Raw genomic sequence first — 19932 nt, forward strand, 5'->3', positions numbered from 1 at the left:
ACTTCCTCACCGATGTCCGATGAGTGATGAAATCTTAACGCTTGATTCAAGCTCTGCTCTATGTAGTAGTGGGTTGAATTTTGATCTCAGGCCACGTACCTATCCAATAGGCCTCGATCCCTGTCGGTATATTGTCCTCCCGTCTTATCCAGTGACCCTGCGGGTAAGCGAAGTTGCCAAGACCGCCTCACGATAGCAGAGTTTGGTCGGGCCCCCAGCCCTTAGAGTCCCATCTATAATACGATGCTTACTGCACGCTTCAGTCACTAACTTGATTGGTTATCGCAGATGCCTTACTAATTAGTAAACTTTACTAGTAGGACATTCTTAACTAAAACTGCATGTTAACGGAGTTAAACAGCGCCCAGAGACTTATGAGTCTACTATATATGCCTATTGCTAGATCATCCTCGAGGGCTCTTTGAATAGGAAGATGGATGTTCTGCGTTACGTCAGCCTCCTGCTACTACCAGAGGAGCAACCCCCAAGTGGGGTCCTGCATTGAGGAGGTCGATGCTAGAGGGCCCTGTCCTGAGTTTATATAATCCCATCTACGCTAGCGACAGGGCAAACTAGGTATCACGAGTGTCACGGTCTATGGACCGATATGAAGCTTCGGCTAGACCCTCAGCAATGGAATACTTTGGAAGGTTACAGAATATCGTGGAAGGTTATGAGAACCTTGTCGGCCCTTACTCAATGGAAGCTTCTGGAAGAAGACTCACATGTATTTAAAGATGAGAAGGGCACCACTCTTTCCCAGAATGGTTCTTCTTTCCTCCAGCTTGGAATGCTCGTAGTAGTAGGCTAGACCAATGGCACCGACCTTGTCCTAGACCCTTACAACGAGGATCGTCCATCTTAAATGTAGCGAGTGCACTCTAAAAGCCATAAATGGTGGTGTAAGAGCTTTATATTCCGTGGGAAAGTCACTACAGCAATATACTTTAGTAGGTTCAGCGAACCTCCTGGGTTTTTCTTAGCTTCTGTGCCGTTGTTCGCGGCAATCTCTACCACTTTTTCTGCATTCCTCGCATGTATATCAGGGATTTGTTGGGAGCATGTAGGGCTCTCGTGTGCTCTAGGCGTTGTCTATGAGCTTAAGATTGCCTCAGCTCTTCCCTCTCCCGCTTTTGGATTTCCTACTCAGTTATTCCATGCCGGAACGCGTCGAGATACGGCCGTCCGTGTACAGCTATTGGCCCGACCCGTCCGGAGCCCCACCCGTCACCCCCTGCCCGACTTGGAAATCTCGACGCGTTCCCTAGGGTCTCTGATTGGCCGGCATTGACTTCAGTGTCTCCACCATCAATTGAAATCTCGACGCGTTCCAAAATGAAACCTCGACGAGTTCCGAAATGAAACCTCTTCTCCTGACTGATGGCTTGTGAACTGGAACGAGGAGTATGTCAACAGCTTCTGCTATAGAGAGATAAAAAAGAAGAAGAAGAAAAGTAAGAAAGAAAGAGAAAAGAAAAAACGGGTTTAGGGAAGTAATGATTAAGAAGAAGAAAGCAGGTGAAAAAAAAACCGCTTTATAGTACACTTCTATTGTTGAAGAAGACCGGTTGAATCGGTCTACAGCGAAAGATGGCTTTCCCATCTCCCCCTCCGTCGTCGCCGCAGCCCGGGCCTATGGTACCGCACAGCTTGACGGACAAGCAACGCCGGCGCCTAGAAGCCTTGCAACTGCATTTCAACGAGCCTGAGCCGGTCCTCATCTGCCGGCCTTGCGGCTACGCCTTAAAGCCGTTCGGGGAGCGCGTGAGCCGCCACCTCGCCGAGAAGCATGAGGTTCCCAAGCCACAACGCCGTGGGCTAAGCGCTCTGGTGAAGTCCCTACAGCTAGGGGACCCGAACGACGTTGCTCTTCGTCCCGACGGCCTCCCGCCTCACGAAGCGCTGACGGTCACCCGTGGCCACGCCTGCCGCCGCTGCAGCTACCGGACGGCGAGCGATGACCTGATATGCCGCCACATCGCGAAGTCACACGGCGTCAAGGGCTTGCGGAAGACAGACGGCTGGCAACGGGACCATATCCGCAGCGGCGTCCTGCTACAAAGCTGGTCGCAGAACGGTGCGCGGGGTTTCTGGATAGCCCAGCCTACCGCGGCGGGGTCAACGACGCCCCGCGAGACGGGCACTCCTGATGCCGATGATGTGCCCGCCGCCCAGCACGCTCTGCTCGCCGCGGCTCACGATGCGGAAAGAGCCCACCTCGCCGGCGGTCTCCGTGCTACCGCTTCTGCCACGGGGCCTGTCGATATTGCATTCCAGACCGGCTGGATGCGTCGCACCGGCTGGGATCTCATGTTCGACGGCGCCCGCCGCGACTTCCTCGTGAAGATGTCGGAGCTGCCGGACGCCGGCCGGCACGTTGAAGACGACATGCCCCTTGCGAGCCCCCCGGAGGACGAAGCCCGGCTACGACGTATTGTGTCAGCCGTGGACGGCGTCTTCAACCGCTGCGAGGATACGATACGCTCCATGGATATCTCCATGCGCTGTTGGCTCCGCAGCACGGAGCCTCACCGCCCGTACAAGGCGCCATTCGAGCTCGTCGGCCGGCAGGCCACCACGTATAAGTACCGCAGCCTGGTCAAAAGGCTTCTGTGCTTCTGCATACGGCTATGGCGCCTTCCGCTAGGGACGCGGCTGTCACAGTGCCGGAGAAGCCTCACCATCGCCCAGTCACGCGCGCTCGACGCATTGTGGTCCGACGAACTCTGGAACACCCCACGCCCGGATGACGCCGCGGCCGCCGCTAGCCCTGCCAGGTCCGGCGCCGTCCTGGCTCACGGGGAGGCAGCAGATGCAGACGGACGGCGTGTGTTGCACAGGACAACAAGGATGAGAGCACGGGGGATACCGTCTCATCGAGCGTCCAACTCCCCAGCTGGTGGAGATCTCAGTGACGATGAGAGCGACAGAAGTGCGGCCGAGACTGATGATGAGAGTGACTTTGAAGACCTTGTTAGTGAAGGCTGGGAGGATTTTGATGGGTTTGGCCATGAGGATGCGAATGCCAGCAGCCATACAGATACCACCGAGGACGGCTGGGCAACCGACGCAACAGCCAGCCCCCCACCATTTCCAGGTCAGTCTCCTTTTACCATTTCTCCCTCCCTTTGCTTAGCAGGTTTACTCAGCAGGTGTCTACAGATTGGAGTCCAGCGGGCGGCTACTTCTCATCCGCACTCGAGGATCTCACGCTGCGCCTGCTGTACTTCCTCATGACAGAGGAGTTTGAGGACGGCCAGTCCAAGTCAACCCTCCTGGTCTACTTCGGCGGAGTCCTCGGCCTCACGTCCGACGGGTCCGGGTTCCGGCGCCCCGGGAACTACACAGCGAGCCTATCAGCGTTCATCTACTGCGCCCGCTTAGTCGTCGTCGAGGTGTTGCTCCCCCGGACCAGCCACGACTATGTGAGCTATCCAGATCCAGTAGTGCCCTCCCAAAGCTTAATACGGACCAGGTTAGGGCTAGGATTCCAGGCCAGATCGAGATAGCAGGTAGGAGCTTCTGGCTTGGGGCTACGAATGAGCAACACGGAGGGGCAATGGGGTAGGACATACGAAGGGAAGAAGTAGTAGACGACGACATACGGCGCGTATTCGCGTCCATATAGACCGGTGACAGTGTCTGTCTGTCTATCTATCTATAAGCCGACCAGGGGTATTTAGGAACTCAACTACCGAGTCCGTATAACAATTGCTAGTAGAAAGCCTTTCGAGGGCCCCTATGACTTGATTATAGAATCTGGATTACCTGACCTACTTAGCCAGAAGCCCCTGGGGGCTTCTGGGACCTGATCGTAGTAGAAGCCGGATGTCCCAGCCGACTTGGCCAGAAGCCCCTAGGGGCTTATCAGACTAAGGTAGACCATACAATCCGGATACCTCGCCCCATTCGGCCACAAATACTCCAAATCTCTCGCGTATACTTACCTAGCCCTTCACGTAACCTCAGGCAGATCCTCAGGTTCGTACGTAACCCGTCAAGCCTATAGTCACCGTAGAGCTTCTTGCTTGTAAACACAGCCGATCAGCCAGTCGAAGCAAACTATAAGCATCGTACTTGACTGCACGTATCCTCAGAGTGGGCGGTATGATCAGTGGCAGGTGCTCTCCCTCATCTCCCCTCCCTCGCAAAAAAAGGCGTATAGACTGCAGTAAACAGATATAAAACAGGAGAATAGTCAAGGTTTGGTATGAATTCTCGCGGGTGATGTGGACAGCCTGATGGGGATATAAGAGAATGGTTGACGCACATAGCGCGTGTAAGGTAAGAACAGAAGATAGAGAGGCAGCTTAGTAGTAGTAGTGAGAGCGGACAGAAGCAACTATTTAGATGTGTGGTAGGTTCATTGGAGCGCGTGTCTATGCGTGGCCTGAAGCGGACTTAGACACCGCGTCGCGTCATGTGGAGAGAAACCGACGCGTTAAAGCTAGCCGGATACAGAAGAAAGACAGGAGGGAGGGCTGCTTATGTCACAAACCACGTCATTTAACCAGTTAACAGTAGTAGATAGGATGAAAGACGACAAAACGCAACAGTAAGTAGCTCTGACATTTTCTTACGCAGCAGACTTGAGCAGAAATCAAGCATGTAGGGGCATGGTGCTTTATTATTTGAACAACGGACGGATCAGGTAACGCAAGGAAAGGGATAAATAAATGATCTACCACGCCCAGAGCATTACTAACCCTATCTGTGATTACCTAATATGCCGCTGCTGATTACATAACAGCTCATCTACTGTGAACTGCGATGCTCAATCACCCCACCAAATTCATAGCTTAGATGAAGTGAATGCCTAATAGCGCTATAGGGAGTATCCTCACGCAGGAGGAGTCAATATAGATGGTTTATGTATACCAGGAAGAAGTAATCTTAACTTTAAGGGAGCTCGCTCGCCGCCTCTACTAGCTCATATGAATTTTTTATCATGTCATTACTCCATATTCTTTGCAAACACACGCCTGCCTGACACGACCACGACCACACCAGCCACGTCATCTCCATCGGGTTAAGACTTAATAGAGTATACTACATAAAGTCAAATAGATTGGAACTGTATTCCAACCGTCAAGTGGCTGCTTCTAACCCCTAACACGTAGTTACAGTCGTATATAGGTCAAAGTATCCCGTTGAGTCCCGCATAACGCCAGTATATTGAGGAGCTATACCCTCTCCAATTCTGCTGCCTATATGAATCTCACGATATGCTGGAAAAAAAGTGTCGATCAACTAGGACAACTTTTAATTCGCTGTGTCCAGCACACTTGTATACCAGCGTTATGCGGTAACCGATAGGATAGCATAGGTAAGAACGTGGTCAGACCTACACCAGGACAGGCTCCCGTAATAGACATTCCTAACGAAAGATACCAGCTGTAGAGAGAGAGCATTCATCATATCTCTAATTCTGTCTCTAGCCTCTCATCTATATCTAGCTGAAGATGATAAATGCGCACTCACAGCTCACCGGACCAGTCATTCAGCCTATCTACAAAGAGCGTAGATTTCTACTACCACTTATATGAGCACTAACCGACCACAAGAACGTCTTGAAAGAGCACAGTACATTAGAAGGGGAGAGGTTGCAGGCATATCTAGTCTGAGGGTTATCAATATGAATAGGTGTATAGTCATTACAGCAGGCACCGCCCTCCTTCCTAGCTTCTACCGTGATGCTTATTGGTATACGTACCATAAACTGGATTGTAGATTGGATGGTTCTGCGCCCTGAACACCGCACAACTATCCTGTAAGCCGCCGAGGAAATCTGGCGCATGTGATTAGATAATAACCAGGGTCAGCCTAGGCGCGGATGGGGATAGAGGTAAAGATATAAAGGGGTTCAAGGCGGATAATGGATGTGATGATGTTTTCTTCCCACGCCAAGCCGAGAACAAACGAGGTCAATAGATTCAGTTAGTAGGCCTATATCTAGGCGTCTCATAAGTATGTCTATTCACTTGAGTTTCCCCAAGCCTCGTCCACGCGAAAATCACTGCGTGTGGGATCTTCTAGGAAGGGAAAGATATTCCATATCATAGTGCCCCCCTCACCCAAAGCCCTCAAGGGCTTTCTTTCACAGCCACCTAGACCAGCGAATCCAGGCACCCAGGCCCCAGATTGCTTCTACCCCTTCCCCCATAGGCTACAGGTAATGATTGCCCAGCTTTAGCCACAACAACCTGATAAGGGTGGAGAAACCGAAGACGGAAGCAAATCCTAAACAGGAACAGTGATCACACACATTCCTGGGGTGGAACATGGGCTGAGTGCGCACAGGAAGGTAGACAGAAGGGAGGGGAGGGAGGGAGGGGCACACAACATTCCTAGGCAACTGGCACTAGCCCCATTGAAATTCCAACGGAAGGCCAGTTAAACGCCGCATCCAATGTGAGACTTCGAAGGGGGTATGGTAGAAGAGCGCAGCAGGCAACAATAACGAATTTCTACCAAGACATATTTCCCACGTATGAATAACACAGTCTACCCAACCCTAATACAGCTAACCCCAAACCGGCCCAGGTATGCAAGCCCGGCGAGAACACATCACAACGCCCTCTTCCCATCCACCAACACATGAGGACCTCCCACCAACAGATGCACTGTCCACCTACGCTGCAGAGTATTCGCAAACCTCATTTTTGCCTGGCAGTCAGTAACCACTCATACCATGACGAAACGCAAGCGCAGCGCTGAGGATACAACTCCTGCGCGCCATGGCCATAAGAGGCGAGCGTCCAACGACCCCTTCCAGGATCAAAAGTCAGTCCGGGAACTTGCGAAGCCTTACCTCCTAGCTACCGCAAGACTACATATCGATATCATGGACATAACGTGGAGTAAGGGCGTCAACCGTCGAATCGAACCCTCCCACGTGCGCGAACTCCGGGACGTGTTTATAAAGGGTGGCCTTGAGCGTAGTGCGCCCGAAAACCATATGTTCGTCCTATGTGACGCTGAGGATGTCCGCCGAGCCCTCGAGACCAGGCAAGACGACGAGGATGGCGGCGACGAAGGCGCCAGGGAACACCCGTTGCTCCGGTGGGCTGACGTTAACGGGACCAAGGTCGAGGTGATGGCAGGCCAGCACCGTCTCCACGCCCTCCGGGAATACATCAAAGCAACAGGTGCTGTAGAGTCGGACGCCTGGTGGACGTGCGAGCTATACGACAAAGGTGAGTTGCAGCACCCTCCCCGCGCGCACGTCAAGAAGTGAAGGCAGCACAAGCCTAAGAAGCCAGGACTGACCTGACGTATGATAACAGATAAGCTGCCCCCCGACCTCAACATGAGGCTACGCGTCAACCGCCGAGACCCAAGCCTGCCTGACAACCACGGACAGATCTGGAAGCAGCTTGTGTCAGTGGCGTCGGACACAGCCGGGCCCAGCACACATATCACCGTCAACCACAAGCTTGTGGTAGGACTACGGCTAAGCAGCGAGAAGGGCCTCCCCACCCGCCGGCTCGTCACGTTGTGGAACCACGAGCGGTGGCGGGACATGGCCACCCGCTGGTGCCAAACGCGCCTAGGCCTGGAGACCTTCAACATATCGACCTTTGAGTGGATGGCCAGCCTCCGTGTCGACGGCTACTGGTTTGCGACGCTCGAGGCGGTACTCGACACGCTCAACGCCCTCCCCCTTGACGTGACGCAGGACGTGGGGCTAGGCGACTGGAACATGCTGTCCACAGCCCTCCCCGCCAGCAACAGCAACGGGGAAGCTCGCGCCCAGGACGTTGTTGAGGCCGCCTTTTTCCCCACCGACGGCTGCAACAACACCAACAGCGCCCCTCAACGTACGGCAGGGCTCCTCAGGACACTGGACGACGAGGCCTATAAGAGGGTTTATACCGCCGTATCAGCAGCGCCCAACCTCTCATTCGTCGACCTCAAGCGCTTCCTACGTCCTAAGAGGCCGGAGACGGAGACCGCAGTCCGTGTACTGCACCATGTCGTCAGTTGGATCGATAGCAGAAGCGCGGCCGAACTCGCAGACGTGAACCCCAAGTCCAAGAACAAGCCCCTGCTGCTCGAGCATCTTCAGGCCGCCCTCGACAACCTCAGCGCATACAGGGACTCCCCTGCCTATGCCGAGAACACGGCTGCACGGCTCCAGCGGCGTGTGCTTGATCTCGCGATACGTGACGCAGACGCCTTCCGGGCGCAGGAGGTGCAGACCCTGACCATAGAAAACGTCACCCTTGTCGACAAGGCCGACTAATTACGGTGCCCGCTTCAGCCACGGTGGCTGGGCACGCGTCCTCTGCGTCGTCCGCGGCATCACGGACGCCGGTGATGCAGTGACGGACGTGCTAAGGCCTGAGTGGGGGATGCCGGCCGATGTCAACGGAGACCTCCGCTGGGTGCAGGCCTGCACACTCACAAACACCTTCTGCGCCACCCTCTTCAAGATGAGCAACCAGCCTGTCAAGAATGGCGACCCCAGACTCCTCGAGTTGCAGCGCAGGATTGAGGAGGTCCTCGTCTCCTTTACAGATCTTCCAGGGCTTCCCCTCTTCAGCCCAGCCCCAACAGCCGAGAATACGACTACTGACGATGAGGACGATCCCAGCGCTAACGAGAGTGTCGGCCCCAGCCCACAGCGCCGTCAAAAACGCCCAAGCCCGGCAGCCGACGTCCCACCTCCGTCAGCGCAGAAGAACACGGGCAGCCGTGAGCCAACAGGCCACAGGGCTGGCCTCAGCCGCGCCGAGGCGCTCCGCGTGCTGTCGGACGTAGAAGGGCGAGCCTCGTCAGTCTCTCCCCGTCAGCCGTCTGACAGCCGGCGAAAGGGGTCGAAGACCACTTCGCCAGCTGTGAGGCTCCCATCGCCAGCCACCACCCCCTCTAGTAGAACGATAACAGGAGCCTGGAAATCAGGTCTCAGGATGGGAAAGCGATAGGCCAGTGGCTTCACTAGGCTTAGGGGGTTCTTCTACTAGCTAGCTGCCTAGGGATCAGGGGAGAGGGAGGGCGACGGGGCGTGGTGGCTGAAAGGATGCCCAGAAGGAGCTTTGCCTCTTAGCTACAACACTGCAAGTGCGTTTTGTTTTCAATACTTATACCCCCTGTTTGAGTACACTAAACAACATAAACATACCCATACATTACACGCCCGTATATCATACTCTCTTACCTTCATACCCAAGAACAAAGCGGACGTTTATTATACCTAGTTACGATGCGACCTTACGCTCAAAGGCTTATGTTCCCATTTCCATAAGAATACCCACATGAAGAAAAAGCCCCTAGGGGGCTTTTACCTGCGAAGAAGCCCCCAGGGGCTTCTCTCCCTATCTCCCTTTTCAAGACTACTCAGCCCTTCACTCTGGATCAAAGCCTTATATCTGCTCATTCTGCCACTGCAAATAAGCCCCAAGGGGCTTCCACCTTTCTCCTCTCACAAGACTCCTCAGCCCTTCACTCTAGATCAAAGCCTTGTATCTGCTCATTCTGCCACTGCAAATAAGCCCCAAGGGGCTTTTTTATCCCATGCATCTACGCACCTATCTCCGTTACTTACGCATAGGTCACATAACACCCTGTATTCCAGGATCCTACAGCAGCCTCCACGCAATATCCTATCACCATCCTACAGTTTCCTAGTCGTTATACTACGCTAGATAACAAGCATCTGGGACGGGCTCTTTCCTCAGGCTAGGGGCATATCGTGCCTTTCCCTTCTATAGTAAAACAAATTAAATGAAATTCCACTCCTAAGAAACAGGGCATTACAAGGAGACATGTTAGAATGTTTTAATAATATGTTTATATTCCGTTAGCCAGGCTACAGCCTCGCTGAGAATGAAGTAGCATGGCCCTCCTTGCGCCCAGACCTAGATAAAAGGCAGAGACCCAGCAGTCCATAGCATCTACCAAGGACCACATCACAACCAATCCCACCTAAACAGTTCAATCAGAGCACCAGAACCACAGCCAGACTTACACTCCGCCTCCCACACACCAATATGCCTACTAGCACCGACCCCACGGCACCCCACCAGACTTACGAGTTGCAGAGAGATGCCTCGGTTGTCGAGGAGGATGATTGCTACGAAGCAGGCCCTAACGAAGTAACGGATAACGAGGGTCGTGATTTTGAAGACGAGGTCGACATGCCCAGCACGCGCAGTGGACCGCAGAGATGGGCGGTTACCCACTCCACCGGTCACCACCGGCTTCATGGTGAGCATCAAGACCACTCGGCGTACACAGCATGCATAGGCAGCAGGGAAGCTCACATAACCTGGGAACAGCAACGCGGTTCATCTACAAGGTGCTATCGGACACCTTCGAGCCGGCTGACGCCCTTAACATGCTCCAGGTGAAGCACACAATCGATTTTGGGGCCCGATCAGCAGGGGCAACGCAGGCCAAAGCTGCAGACACCTTCATCCCACAGTTCTTCCTCGACTTCTTCAGCATTGTGGGTAAGCCAGGCCGCCCGATCACAAGACGTAGCGCGCCGCTCCTCGACAACGTCATCGTCTCATTCGAGAGGTATGGCGCACCCTACAGCACGAAGCATGTGGGCGGCGTCTTGTTTAACATGACGGGACGCACGTTCAGGATCGCGCAGGCTGGTACGCGGGAGGTCTGGTTCATCGTCATGCACCCACTAGCAGGCAGTTCCACCCAGTCAACAACGTCAGCAGGCTACAGCCAGCAGGAGCCGCAGCAGCAGAGTTCGTCAAAGAGTGCAATGCCGATCGGACTGGCCCGTGAGCTCGCATCCTACATTACAAGCATCTTCCAGTCGTCGCAGCTGCTTGGTGAGGGCGTTGATACGTGCTGGCGGCCTGGTGGCAAGGATAGCCAGCGCATAAGCTCCGCGCAGTGGTACATTTTCCAGACACAGTTTATGAACGGATGGGCGGCGTGGGTCTCCAGCAAGCAAGACGCCGATTCATACTGGCGACGCCACGAGCCGGCCTTCCATGCGTACGACTACGGCGCAAACCTGGAGATCAAGGTCGGGGAGGAGATCTTCAACCTGCCGCGCGAGACGCACGCCTTCAGGGAGTCGGACGGCGAGGCAGACGTAAGCCAGGCTGAGGAGGATGGGGATGTAGTAGCGGAGAACAACGTCCAGGCCAGCCTGAATAGCTTCATCCTCAACAACAGCGACAGCGAGAGCAGCGCGGGCCCCGCAAGACAAGAGGAGGATAGCCACCCCCACAACGCCAACAACCAGACATACCAGCAGATACTCAGGGAGAGCGACAAGCTCCACGAGCTGGTTACCGAGCTCAGCTCCAGGTTCAGCCTGGACGACACTGCTGCGATCTCCTACGCGCTCGCCGTCTGCATCCATAGCCAGTCGGATGGGGGCCAGACGCGGTGCCTCCTAGCGGACCGGAACATGGTGGCCCGAATGTTCCCCGGTAGCCGCAACTACACGTTCTACCCCCAGGCTTTCCATCCCAGGTATGGCAACTTCTCGGGCAGCCGGCCGCCCGCGTTCCTAGACCCCCTATGTACAGCTATGAGGGGTAACATGAGCGACTACAACGATGGCGCCGACGTGCTCTCGTTTGGCTACTTCCAGGGTTACTCCAACATCAAGAGAAGTGTACGCCACAGCCCAAACGCCCTCCTCGCAACAAAGGGGTATGCAACAGCCGCGCTGACGGCGCCAACATCCCACACATCCACCTCGTCACATACGAGAGACAAGCGGGAGGCCATGCTGCAGCGCATCCGCGGCCAACTGACGCCAGGGAGCCCGGAACAGTCCAAGCCGTTCGCGCGCGAGAGACGAAAGCTGAATACCGCTATTGATCAGGAGGAGTTCGCATACCGAATGGAGCAGGTCGTCTCACTGAACATCCACCATATGTGCCGCGCGGAGCGGACGTTTGCCGCCGTGATCCGTCCCATCTTCCAGCTCATACGTTTCTTTTGCGCCGAGCATGAGTCGTACATCCGCCTCTTCCGCTCAATCCCACCCCAGGTCTTCCCCAGGGTGATGTGTGCATACTCCCGCGTATTCGAGCTAGCACTCGGCGAGATGGATCCCCCAGACGAAGCTGTTCATAGCAAGCCAGCTACGGCGCAGGCTGCAAGAGGCGGCTGAGCCCGCAAGCACACCAATCACCTCTGCCCAGATAGCAGCATGCAAGTCCGCCATCACTGCGTGGGAGGCTACGCCAGAGGCCTTCACAAGCAAGGCGCTGCAGGAGCTGACCCAGGCTCTCACACCAGGCGGCTCACGCTTGATGATGGCCGAGTCAAAGACACGCACCAGGCGCGACTACGCTGCCGAGCTGGTCCGCGCCATCACCACCGGGAAGGGGCGGGCCGCAGTCGCCCCAGTCCACTCCACCTGGCCGGATCGGCTACAGGTGGCCATAGCCAGCGGCGGACTCAGCAACGACGAGTGGGTCACCATGCTGGACAAGCCGACTGTATGCCGCCGGCGTCGAGTGGGCGCCTGACGCCGTCAAGGGCCGCCTGACGTCCACGACCATCGTCTGCCTACACGGGAGATGCATGCGCACAGTAGTCACGGGCCCACCCGGCTCGCTGAGGCGCGCCGCGCAGGAGGCGCAGATCAGGCACGAGAATGCGCTGCACAACCAGGCGCTCCGCCGGAAACGCAGAGCCATCCACTTCGGCGACAGCTTCCCCTTCACCAACGTCCCCAGCCTTATCACGGACGGTTTCCTCAAGGCCAAGGCGACCTTCTCTAACAAGGGCGACCTACGGGTTCTAGACCACTACCAGCTGGCGATAAACATCCTCTCCAGCAACATCGACGACCCTCTGTGTTGCCTGATGCTGATGATCACATTGACCGTTTGCTCCTCGTCGGAAACGCCAGAGGTCGCGCCTGGGTCGCGCGAATTCGGGACCGCAGCCAAGAGGAAGGACCCGGCCCAGCTGGCCCTCGTCATGGTCACGAGGATGATGTGGTTCCTCTACCCCGCCTCGTTCCCCTGGAAGAAGGGTTCAAGTGGGACGGCCTATGATGTCGCCGAGATGACGAAGAAGATTGGTACGGTACAACGCAGGAATGGTGTGAGGCTGATGATGCTAACAGCGCTGTAGAGCATAAGGGGTGCAGCAACCGGATGTTGCGTGAGCTGGGTTGGGTCACCTCAAAAAGCAACCGCGACAGCCCCCGAAACACAGACCTGCAGCTGCGGCCTCAAGAGGACCTCCTCCAGACATTCCGAGAGCTACGGTCGGCCATGAAACGGCCAGACGACTTTATCGGCGTGGTCTTCAACAGCCAGGACAGCATCTGGACGGAGCGTTGCGCGAGCATCATCAAGGATCGATAGGGTTATGCAAATACAATAAACTGGAGTAGGAGATGTAGATGCTTTGGGTTTTGTCCAATTTCGATGGGCGAATCCGATAGGAGCCAGGTGATGCTTTTCTCCACCAGCCCCTCTTGCTGAGCTATCACGCGGGGGACACGTCGACTGTCGTGTCGAAAGGTTGTGTATCTTGCCAACAGGACCATTGTCCTGAGGAAGGAGAGTATAAACGGGGATTGGAGATACGAGAGACCTAAATATAGTATAGAGTATGAGGCTAGGCGGTGCCTTGCAGGATAGGGAATTTCATCAACATGTTCCCAAGTATACGTAAGTGTTACGGTCAGCTATCCGACAGTAGGGTCTGCTAACAGAAGCTGGGGATTGACACGTTATAACAGTTCACTGAGGTCGTGGTCTGAGTCGTAGGTCGTAGGCTGATAGTAGATCGGTCGTCAGAGGCTAAGGTGATCAGTCTTAGGCTCAACAAGTAATTCGCAGTGAAGGTAAGCTGAGAGTATCCGTGAGGATGAATACTAAGTTGATTGCTGAAGAGCTATGGAAGTCTGACCATGAGCCAGGCTCAGGGTCATACTATATATATAAGTCTTATATGAACAGTTCTGCTTGTTCATGAGCGCTGTGCCCCTTGTCACTATGAGCGCTCATTCTAGAGTGGGATGAGCGCTCATTCTAGTCTCCACTGAGCGCTCATTGTGGGTCCCTTATCTATGCTCATTCCTTATCATCACGTGACCTGTACCATAGTTCTTCCGTTCCTGAGTGAGTCCCTGTTGTTCCCGTGATCCTGCATAGTACAAATGTCCTGTCCTAGCCGCCCGACGCCCGAGTGGGTCGGTTAACTGTTATCCATGCATAACGGGTCGTAACAGTAAGGTATCGCACTCTGATGGCTCAGAACTGAGAGTATAAACGAAATAAAACCTAAACAAGGGATTTCCTGCCAACGGAGAGGCCTATGACAAAACGGACTGGATATTTGAGATCAGGGCAAAAGGTTGCACAGAAAAAAGCCGCAAAAGTCGCGACCCGCCCAGGACTCGAATCCGGACCTTCCCCTTAGCTAGAGGGGAGCTCTGCCAATTAAGCTGGCAGGCCTCTCATCCTAACTGATGACATCTCTGAGACGTTTCACGCCTATAAGGCATGCGCGGCCGTAGTCTCGCGCGCATGACGGTCGTTTCGGGCATACATACGAATCGAACCCGCCCAGCCCGGCGGCGGCCCGCAAGCGCACCCTAGACCGGCATCGCAACCAGCTGCCGCGCCGCCGCGCCCCTGCAGCGGCGCAACGGGGAAGAAATGCACAAGCGACGGAGGGGGCAAAAAAGAGGCCCACCCGGGACTCGAACCCGGATCTTCTCCTTAGCTAGAGGAGTGCTCGACCGATTAAGCTGATAGGCCCTCGACTGGGGATTCTATCTCTCACCGTTGTTATACTTGGCCTTTTCGACGTACGTCCAGCTCGGCGAGGGGGCCCGACGGGTCACAGAGCAAGCGAGGCGCACCGCGTCTCAGTTGTGTAGCGCATGCTTATGGACGACGTTGTCGCATGCTTCCGAAGTGGGTATGGCCGAGATTACGCGGCCGCGGCGGCGGCACCGAGCGGGGTGGTACGACCGGTCGGGGCGGGGCGGCCGGTCGCGGACGACGTCAACCACACTCACCGCACAGCGCAAAAGAGGGAAGGGGGAAAAAAAAAAGGAGGGAAAAAAAGGAAACAAAAGGAAAGCTAACGACCCCACCTGGATCTTCTACGACTGTCGGTGTATAACTGTTGGTCTAACTCGTCCTGTCCCACCTATCACCCCCTGCCTAACCCTAACCCTAAACGCCTTCCCTGGTGCCTCTTAGGGTACAGGTCAAGGTTCGGCTTGTTCACTGCAATCTCAGATGAGTCGAGATGAAGGGCACCAGTTGCCAGAGCCATCACAGCTCCTCCTCGTTCCTGGACGGGCTAACCTTACGACTTGGGGTTTTGGACTATACTATAAGCAATCTCACTACGCTCCTTTGGAGAAATAAACTAACGCTTTGAGTTTAGTCTTGAGTCTGCCAATCTCATAGGAAAGGGGTTAGATAGTTAGTTATTGGTGGTAGGATTTCCACGACACGAGCTGTTAGTGGAGGCGCTGACAGCTACCGTGAGGTTTGTTTTCGCGAGGATGCAGAACACTAAATAACCACCACGCTGCTTGGCTCTGTGTATATAGAGAACCCTCAGGAGCTGGATGGACTGGTCGTAGAGCTTGAGCATGTAGAAAAGCAAAAAGATGCTAAGGCTTATAGCGACTACAACTGCATACTGAAGTAATTCTAGCGCATAACTATTTCTCAAAGTCCTTGACCTAAGGCGAGGAGTTAGTTGACGGGATGGGGTAGTGTTAGGATTAAGAGCCAGCCCGGCCGCCCTTCTGCCACATACGACCATACCTACTGGAGAATTCGGGATCCCGTCCGCTCTCCCATAGACAAGCCAGTGAGGGCTGGAGTAGTAGTCGGGTCGGTGACGACCGGCGAATGCCCGGTGTTGTATGTTTCGCCCTTCTTTGGTGATTCTTGTTTTTTTGCGCCTTCGAGCCGCAGCAGGTGGCAGTGTCTCTGTATCTAAAGATGCGAGGGTCATTTAGCTAGCGGGTTTATCATAGGTTTTTGGCAGGAGGCTAAGCAAAGGAGCAGTAAGTAAGCTGTGTACTTAGCACTCGAATCAGGAGGCGAATCAATAAAGTTAGTTATAAAGCTGAGGAAAAGAACAACAACATAAAGTGTTATTTCCATCATAAGCCGATTAGACATACTACTCAGTTAATTTCATGCCGGAACGCGTCGAGATACGGCCATCCGTGTACAGCCATTGGCCCGACTTGTCCGGAGCCCCGCTTGCCACCCCCTGCCCGACTTGGAAATCTCGACGCGTTCCCTGGGTCCTCTGATTGGCCGGGATTGACTTCAGTGTCTCCACCTTCAATTGAAATCTCGACGCGTTCCGAAAGAGAACCCTGACCCTAACCCTAACCCTGCCATTACGTGGGCGATGGCTTGAAGTCAAAGCCGTTGTGGCCACCACCAGAATTGAAAGTGGGGCCAGGGAGAGGGGGGGTCAAAACCGGCACGTAGAGGGGGTACAAAGCCGTAGAGATTCCCCAGAGTAAAATAGACAAAAGTGGCATGCAATTGAAGCCACAAACCGGGTCATTACGGGAATCCAGTTTTCAGTGTTTTGTTTCGCCATTTGAGTCCAGAAATAGGGAAATAGGTTAGTAGATATTTTTGTGATGTCGTCCCGATCCCCGCATTAACCAGCCAATCACATAACAGGGCCACCAGCCAGGCCAGAAAGCCCGACCGAGCGATGGAACGTAAGCAGGGAGGAAAGTAGATCAAGGAGAAAGTATATGGAATTAAGGGGCAGGAAGGTGAGTTTTTAAAGAGAGGACAGGAGGAATCAGTCAGAAACAGTAGATAGAAGAAAGTAACCAATACATATAGCCAAAGATGGAGCCATTCGTTCACGACACGCAGTATTCCATTTTGATATGCACGTTATGTAAGTATGCAGTCGTAGCCAACGAAGTCACAGCACATTTACGCAATCACCATCGGTCAATCACCGCCAAGGCCAGGAGCAAGGTCGCCGGATTAGTCGGCGACATTCCCGGCATCATCCGCAGCCAGGCCGATTTGCAGTCGTTTCAATACCCAGACTCCACAGTCAAACCCATCGCCCACATCGCACCACCCCAAGTCGATGGATTACGTTGCCATTCATGCCGTTATATGTGCCGCCGCGTGCGAAACATGCAGGAGCATTGCCGGGCAGAACATGGATGGCAGAATGATTGGCAGAAGGGGGGTAATGTGCAGAAGAGGGCCATGGCAGCAAGGGATTTGCCGTGGGCGACGGGGGTGCCATGCCAGCGGTTTTTCCCATCACGCGCCGGGAGCCGGTGGTTCGAGGTCGGGCGGGGGTTAGGGGTGGCCGTTCGAAGCGAGCCATCGGGGCCGGGGACGGACGACACGGCGTGGTTTGTCGCGTTGCATGAGAACCAAGAGAAGCGGTTCGAGGCCGACGCGCGCGAGGAGGTTAGTATAGTAGACGAAAAGTTGGAGCCGAACGGGTGGTTATACCGCGTCGGGTGGACGAGGGATTTGGAAGGGTTGAACAAGACGCAGTTGCAGGAGGCCACGCAACCGATCGAGGACGGCGAGGAGACGTTACGAAATATGTGGGCCGTGTTCAACAGCGTCGCGGACAAGGCACGCGCAACAGCAGCACCGCACAAGGTCGGGCACGACGCGTTGTTCGAGGCGGAGCGGAAGGAGATCGGCCAGAAGCCGGTGCGGCCGTTCGATAACCGCATGGAGGACGACACGTGGCAGCGGTACAAGGAGGTTTGGCGTAAGATGGTGAGCATATGGTTCCGCATGGACGAGTGGCCGGAGCGCGAGCGGCCGCCGTACCGGTTCACCATGCGGCAGGGGTCGTTGTGGGATGCGTTCACCAGCCGTGTCGAGGCGGACGTCGGCAGCAGGTAGGCCGCGCAGGCGGAGGAGGTCGAGAGGATGTGTTTGGACGCCATCATCGCCATCATCGAGGACCCGTACAAGCAGAGCCAGAAGGAGAGCGCGATGATCGGCGCGTTGGCGGTGTTGGGCATCCGCGAGGACGGCGGTTGGCACCAGGCGACGGAGTACACGACGAATTATTCGGCCGTGATCAAGGTGGCCAAGATGTTCGTCGTATACCAGGCGTGGTTGGAGCGGCAGGACGAGGTGGCGGAGTTGACGGCGACCAAAGGGGCCGAGGCGGCGTACGAGGAGTTCCATTTGGTGCGCGACAAGGTGCGGCGGTTCATGACGCGGATGCCCGGGCGGCCGGACGACGAGCCCCGGGTAATGAATTGGATTTACGACGCGCGCACGTACGGGATGCACATCCGGTTCAACACGGTGGCGCCGGGGATGGTGGATTGGAGCGGCGACCGGATATCGTTCCGACGGGTGCAGGTGCGGGTGTGCGAGTTGGCCGAGATGTTCCACGGGGTAGCGCAGGAGGCGCGGTCGTTGTTGGCGCAGTTGGCGGTGGTGGACGGGGATGGGGATAGGGATAATGAGCACGGCGATGAGCATGGCGATGGGTATGGAGGCCGATCAGCGTTGGCAGCAGCGTTGCCCGCCATCAGGTGGGAGAGCATGCACGACGACCACAGCCAGGACCGGCCGGGGTATTCGTTTTTACACGACGACCGCAACGAGGCGTGGGTGGGCAAGGGGAAGGGGTGGATCGCACGGCGCATCGCAGAGTCGGAGGCACGGCGGCGGGCGTGGTTAGACCCGACGCGAGGGACGGCGGCGGCGGCGGCGGCGGCGGCGGCGGCGGCGGCGGCAGTGGCAGCAGCAGGAGAGGCGGAGGAGGCCACGTCCAACCACAGCAATAGTCACCACCCGTACCGCGAGAGGACGGAGGAGGCCACGTCCAACCGCAGCAATAGTCACCACCCATACCGCGAGAGGACGGTGCAGGCATACAGACAAGCGTTGGAATCGTTCCGGGAGCGGTTGTGGATGTTGATGCACATGGTGGCAGGGCAGCCGGCGCGGGCGCCCGAGTTAGCAGGCATCAGACACAGCAACACGGCCAACGGCGGGGTCAGGAACGTGTTCGCACACGACGGCATGATATGTTTCGTCAGGTCGTACCACAAGAATTACCGCCAGACGGGGACGGCCAAGGTGATACACCGGTATTTGCCGCGCGAGGTCAGCGAGTTGTTGGTGTGGTATTTATGGTTAGTGTTGCCGTTTTGGCAGCAGGTAGGAGGCATTATCCATCAGACGGACCGGAAGAGCGCATTTTTATGGGCGGACGACGTGGTTGTAAGGGGCAGGGCGGCGGGCGAGGCGAGCCGTGATAACACCAGGGGCGACGAGCGCCGCAATAACACCAAGGACAACGACGCCCGTGACAACACCGAGGACGACGACGAGTGGTTAGGGCAGATGATCCAATGGGGAGGGGTGCAGTCAAGCAAGTTGTGCCAGTTGACGAGTCAGTTGTGGCAGAGGGCAGTAGAGGGCGTAGCAGAGGGGTGATCAGGCAGGGCAAGGCGGGGCGAGTAGGCGCCGTACATAGGAGTACGACAGTTTAGGGTAGGGAGTAGGGAAGTATAGTAGTAAAGGATAATAGAAAACAGAGCATCAGATGTTTTTTCACACAGAAAGATTTAATAGCACAAGAGAGCAGGAGGTGGAAGATGACAAAGAGTAACAGAGGGGATGAATAATAAGCAAGGAGCAAGAAGGGGGGAATACAAGGAGCAGCAAAAGGTATAGGCAACAGTGGAAGGATGGAAAGAGCAGAGAAAGGGGCCGGAGAGAAGGGAAAAAACAGAAGTAAAAAGGGGATGTAAGAGCGTAAATATAATACAGATGTAGTGTTAAAGATTTCAGGGCCAGTTTTAGGTTAGATAGCGTAGCAGAACAAAAGGGCAGAACAGTAAGAGGTCAGTTAACAAAGGCGAATTAGTAAGAGTATAGGAGTTATAATAAAGCAGATTAGGGGGCAAGCAGAGGGAAAGAGAATAGTATTAAGATCATAGGAAAGAGTAAAAGATTTATTATA

At 55.2% G+C, this 19932-nt stretch overlaps 6 protein-coding genes across 6 annotated transcripts; all 6 read left to right on the forward strand.

Annotated features, from left to right (window-relative positions):
- Window positions 1-1590: 1590 nt before the first annotated feature.
- Window positions 1591-3568, forward strand: CGGC5_v017263 (uncharacterized protein; the record flags this gene model as incomplete). Its single annotated transcript, XM_066153870.1, has 3 exons — window positions 1591-3097; window positions 3163-3425; window positions 3476-3568. The coding sequence occupies 3 exons, from the start codon at window positions 1591-1593 to the stop codon at window positions 3566-3568; spliced, it is 1863 nt and encodes a 620-aa protein (XP_066006757.1).
- A 3123-nt stretch (window positions 3569-6691) lies between these two features.
- On the forward strand, window positions 6692-8245 carry CGGC5_v017264 (uncharacterized protein; the record flags this gene model as incomplete). Its single annotated transcript, XM_066153871.1, has 2 exons — window positions 6692-7196; window positions 7287-8245. 2 exons carry the CDS (start codon window positions 6692-6694, stop codon window positions 8243-8245), a joined length of 1464 nt encoding a protein of 487 aa, XP_066006893.1.
- A 109-nt stretch (window positions 8246-8354) lies between these two features.
- CGGC5_v017265 (uncharacterized protein) lies at window positions 8355-8927 on the forward strand (the record flags this gene model as incomplete). The annotated part of the gene is made up of 1 exon (XM_066153872.1): window positions 8355-8927. One exon carries the CDS (start codon window positions 8355-8357, stop codon window positions 8925-8927), a length of 573 nt encoding a protein of 190 aa, XP_066006807.1.
- A 1065-nt stretch (window positions 8928-9992) lies between these two features.
- Window positions 9993-13310, forward strand: CGGC5_v017266 (uncharacterized protein; the record flags this gene model as incomplete). The annotated part of the gene is made up of 5 exons (XM_066153873.1): window positions 9993-10209; window positions 10281-11989; window positions 12048-12431; window positions 12472-13021; window positions 13075-13310. 5 exons carry the CDS (start codon window positions 9993-9995, stop codon window positions 13308-13310), a joined length of 3096 nt encoding a protein of 1031 aa, XP_066006805.1.
- A 3798-nt stretch (window positions 13311-17108) lies between these two features.
- Window positions 17109-17846, forward strand: CGGC5_v017267 (uncharacterized protein; the record flags this gene model as incomplete). The annotated part of the gene is made up of 1 exon (XM_066153874.1): window positions 17109-17846. One exon carries the CDS (start codon window positions 17109-17111, stop codon window positions 17844-17846), a length of 738 nt encoding a protein of 245 aa, XP_066006804.1.
- A 27-nt stretch (window positions 17847-17873) lies between these two features.
- On the forward strand, window positions 17874-19403 carry CGGC5_v017268 (uncharacterized protein; the record flags this gene model as incomplete). The annotated part of the gene is made up of 1 exon (XM_066153875.1): window positions 17874-19403. One exon carries the CDS (start codon window positions 17874-17876, stop codon window positions 19401-19403), a length of 1530 nt encoding a protein of 509 aa, XP_066006834.1.
- Between the last annotated feature and the right edge of the window lie 529 nt (window positions 19404-19932).

The sequence above is a fragment of the Colletotrichum fructicola genome (genome assembly GCF_000319635.2).
Source record: "Colletotrichum fructicola Nara gc5 chromosome Unknown KSG_Nara_v1_contig11, whole genome shotgun sequence".
NCBI lineage: Eukaryota > Fungi > Ascomycota > Sordariomycetes > Glomerellales > Glomerellaceae > Colletotrichum > Colletotrichum fructicola.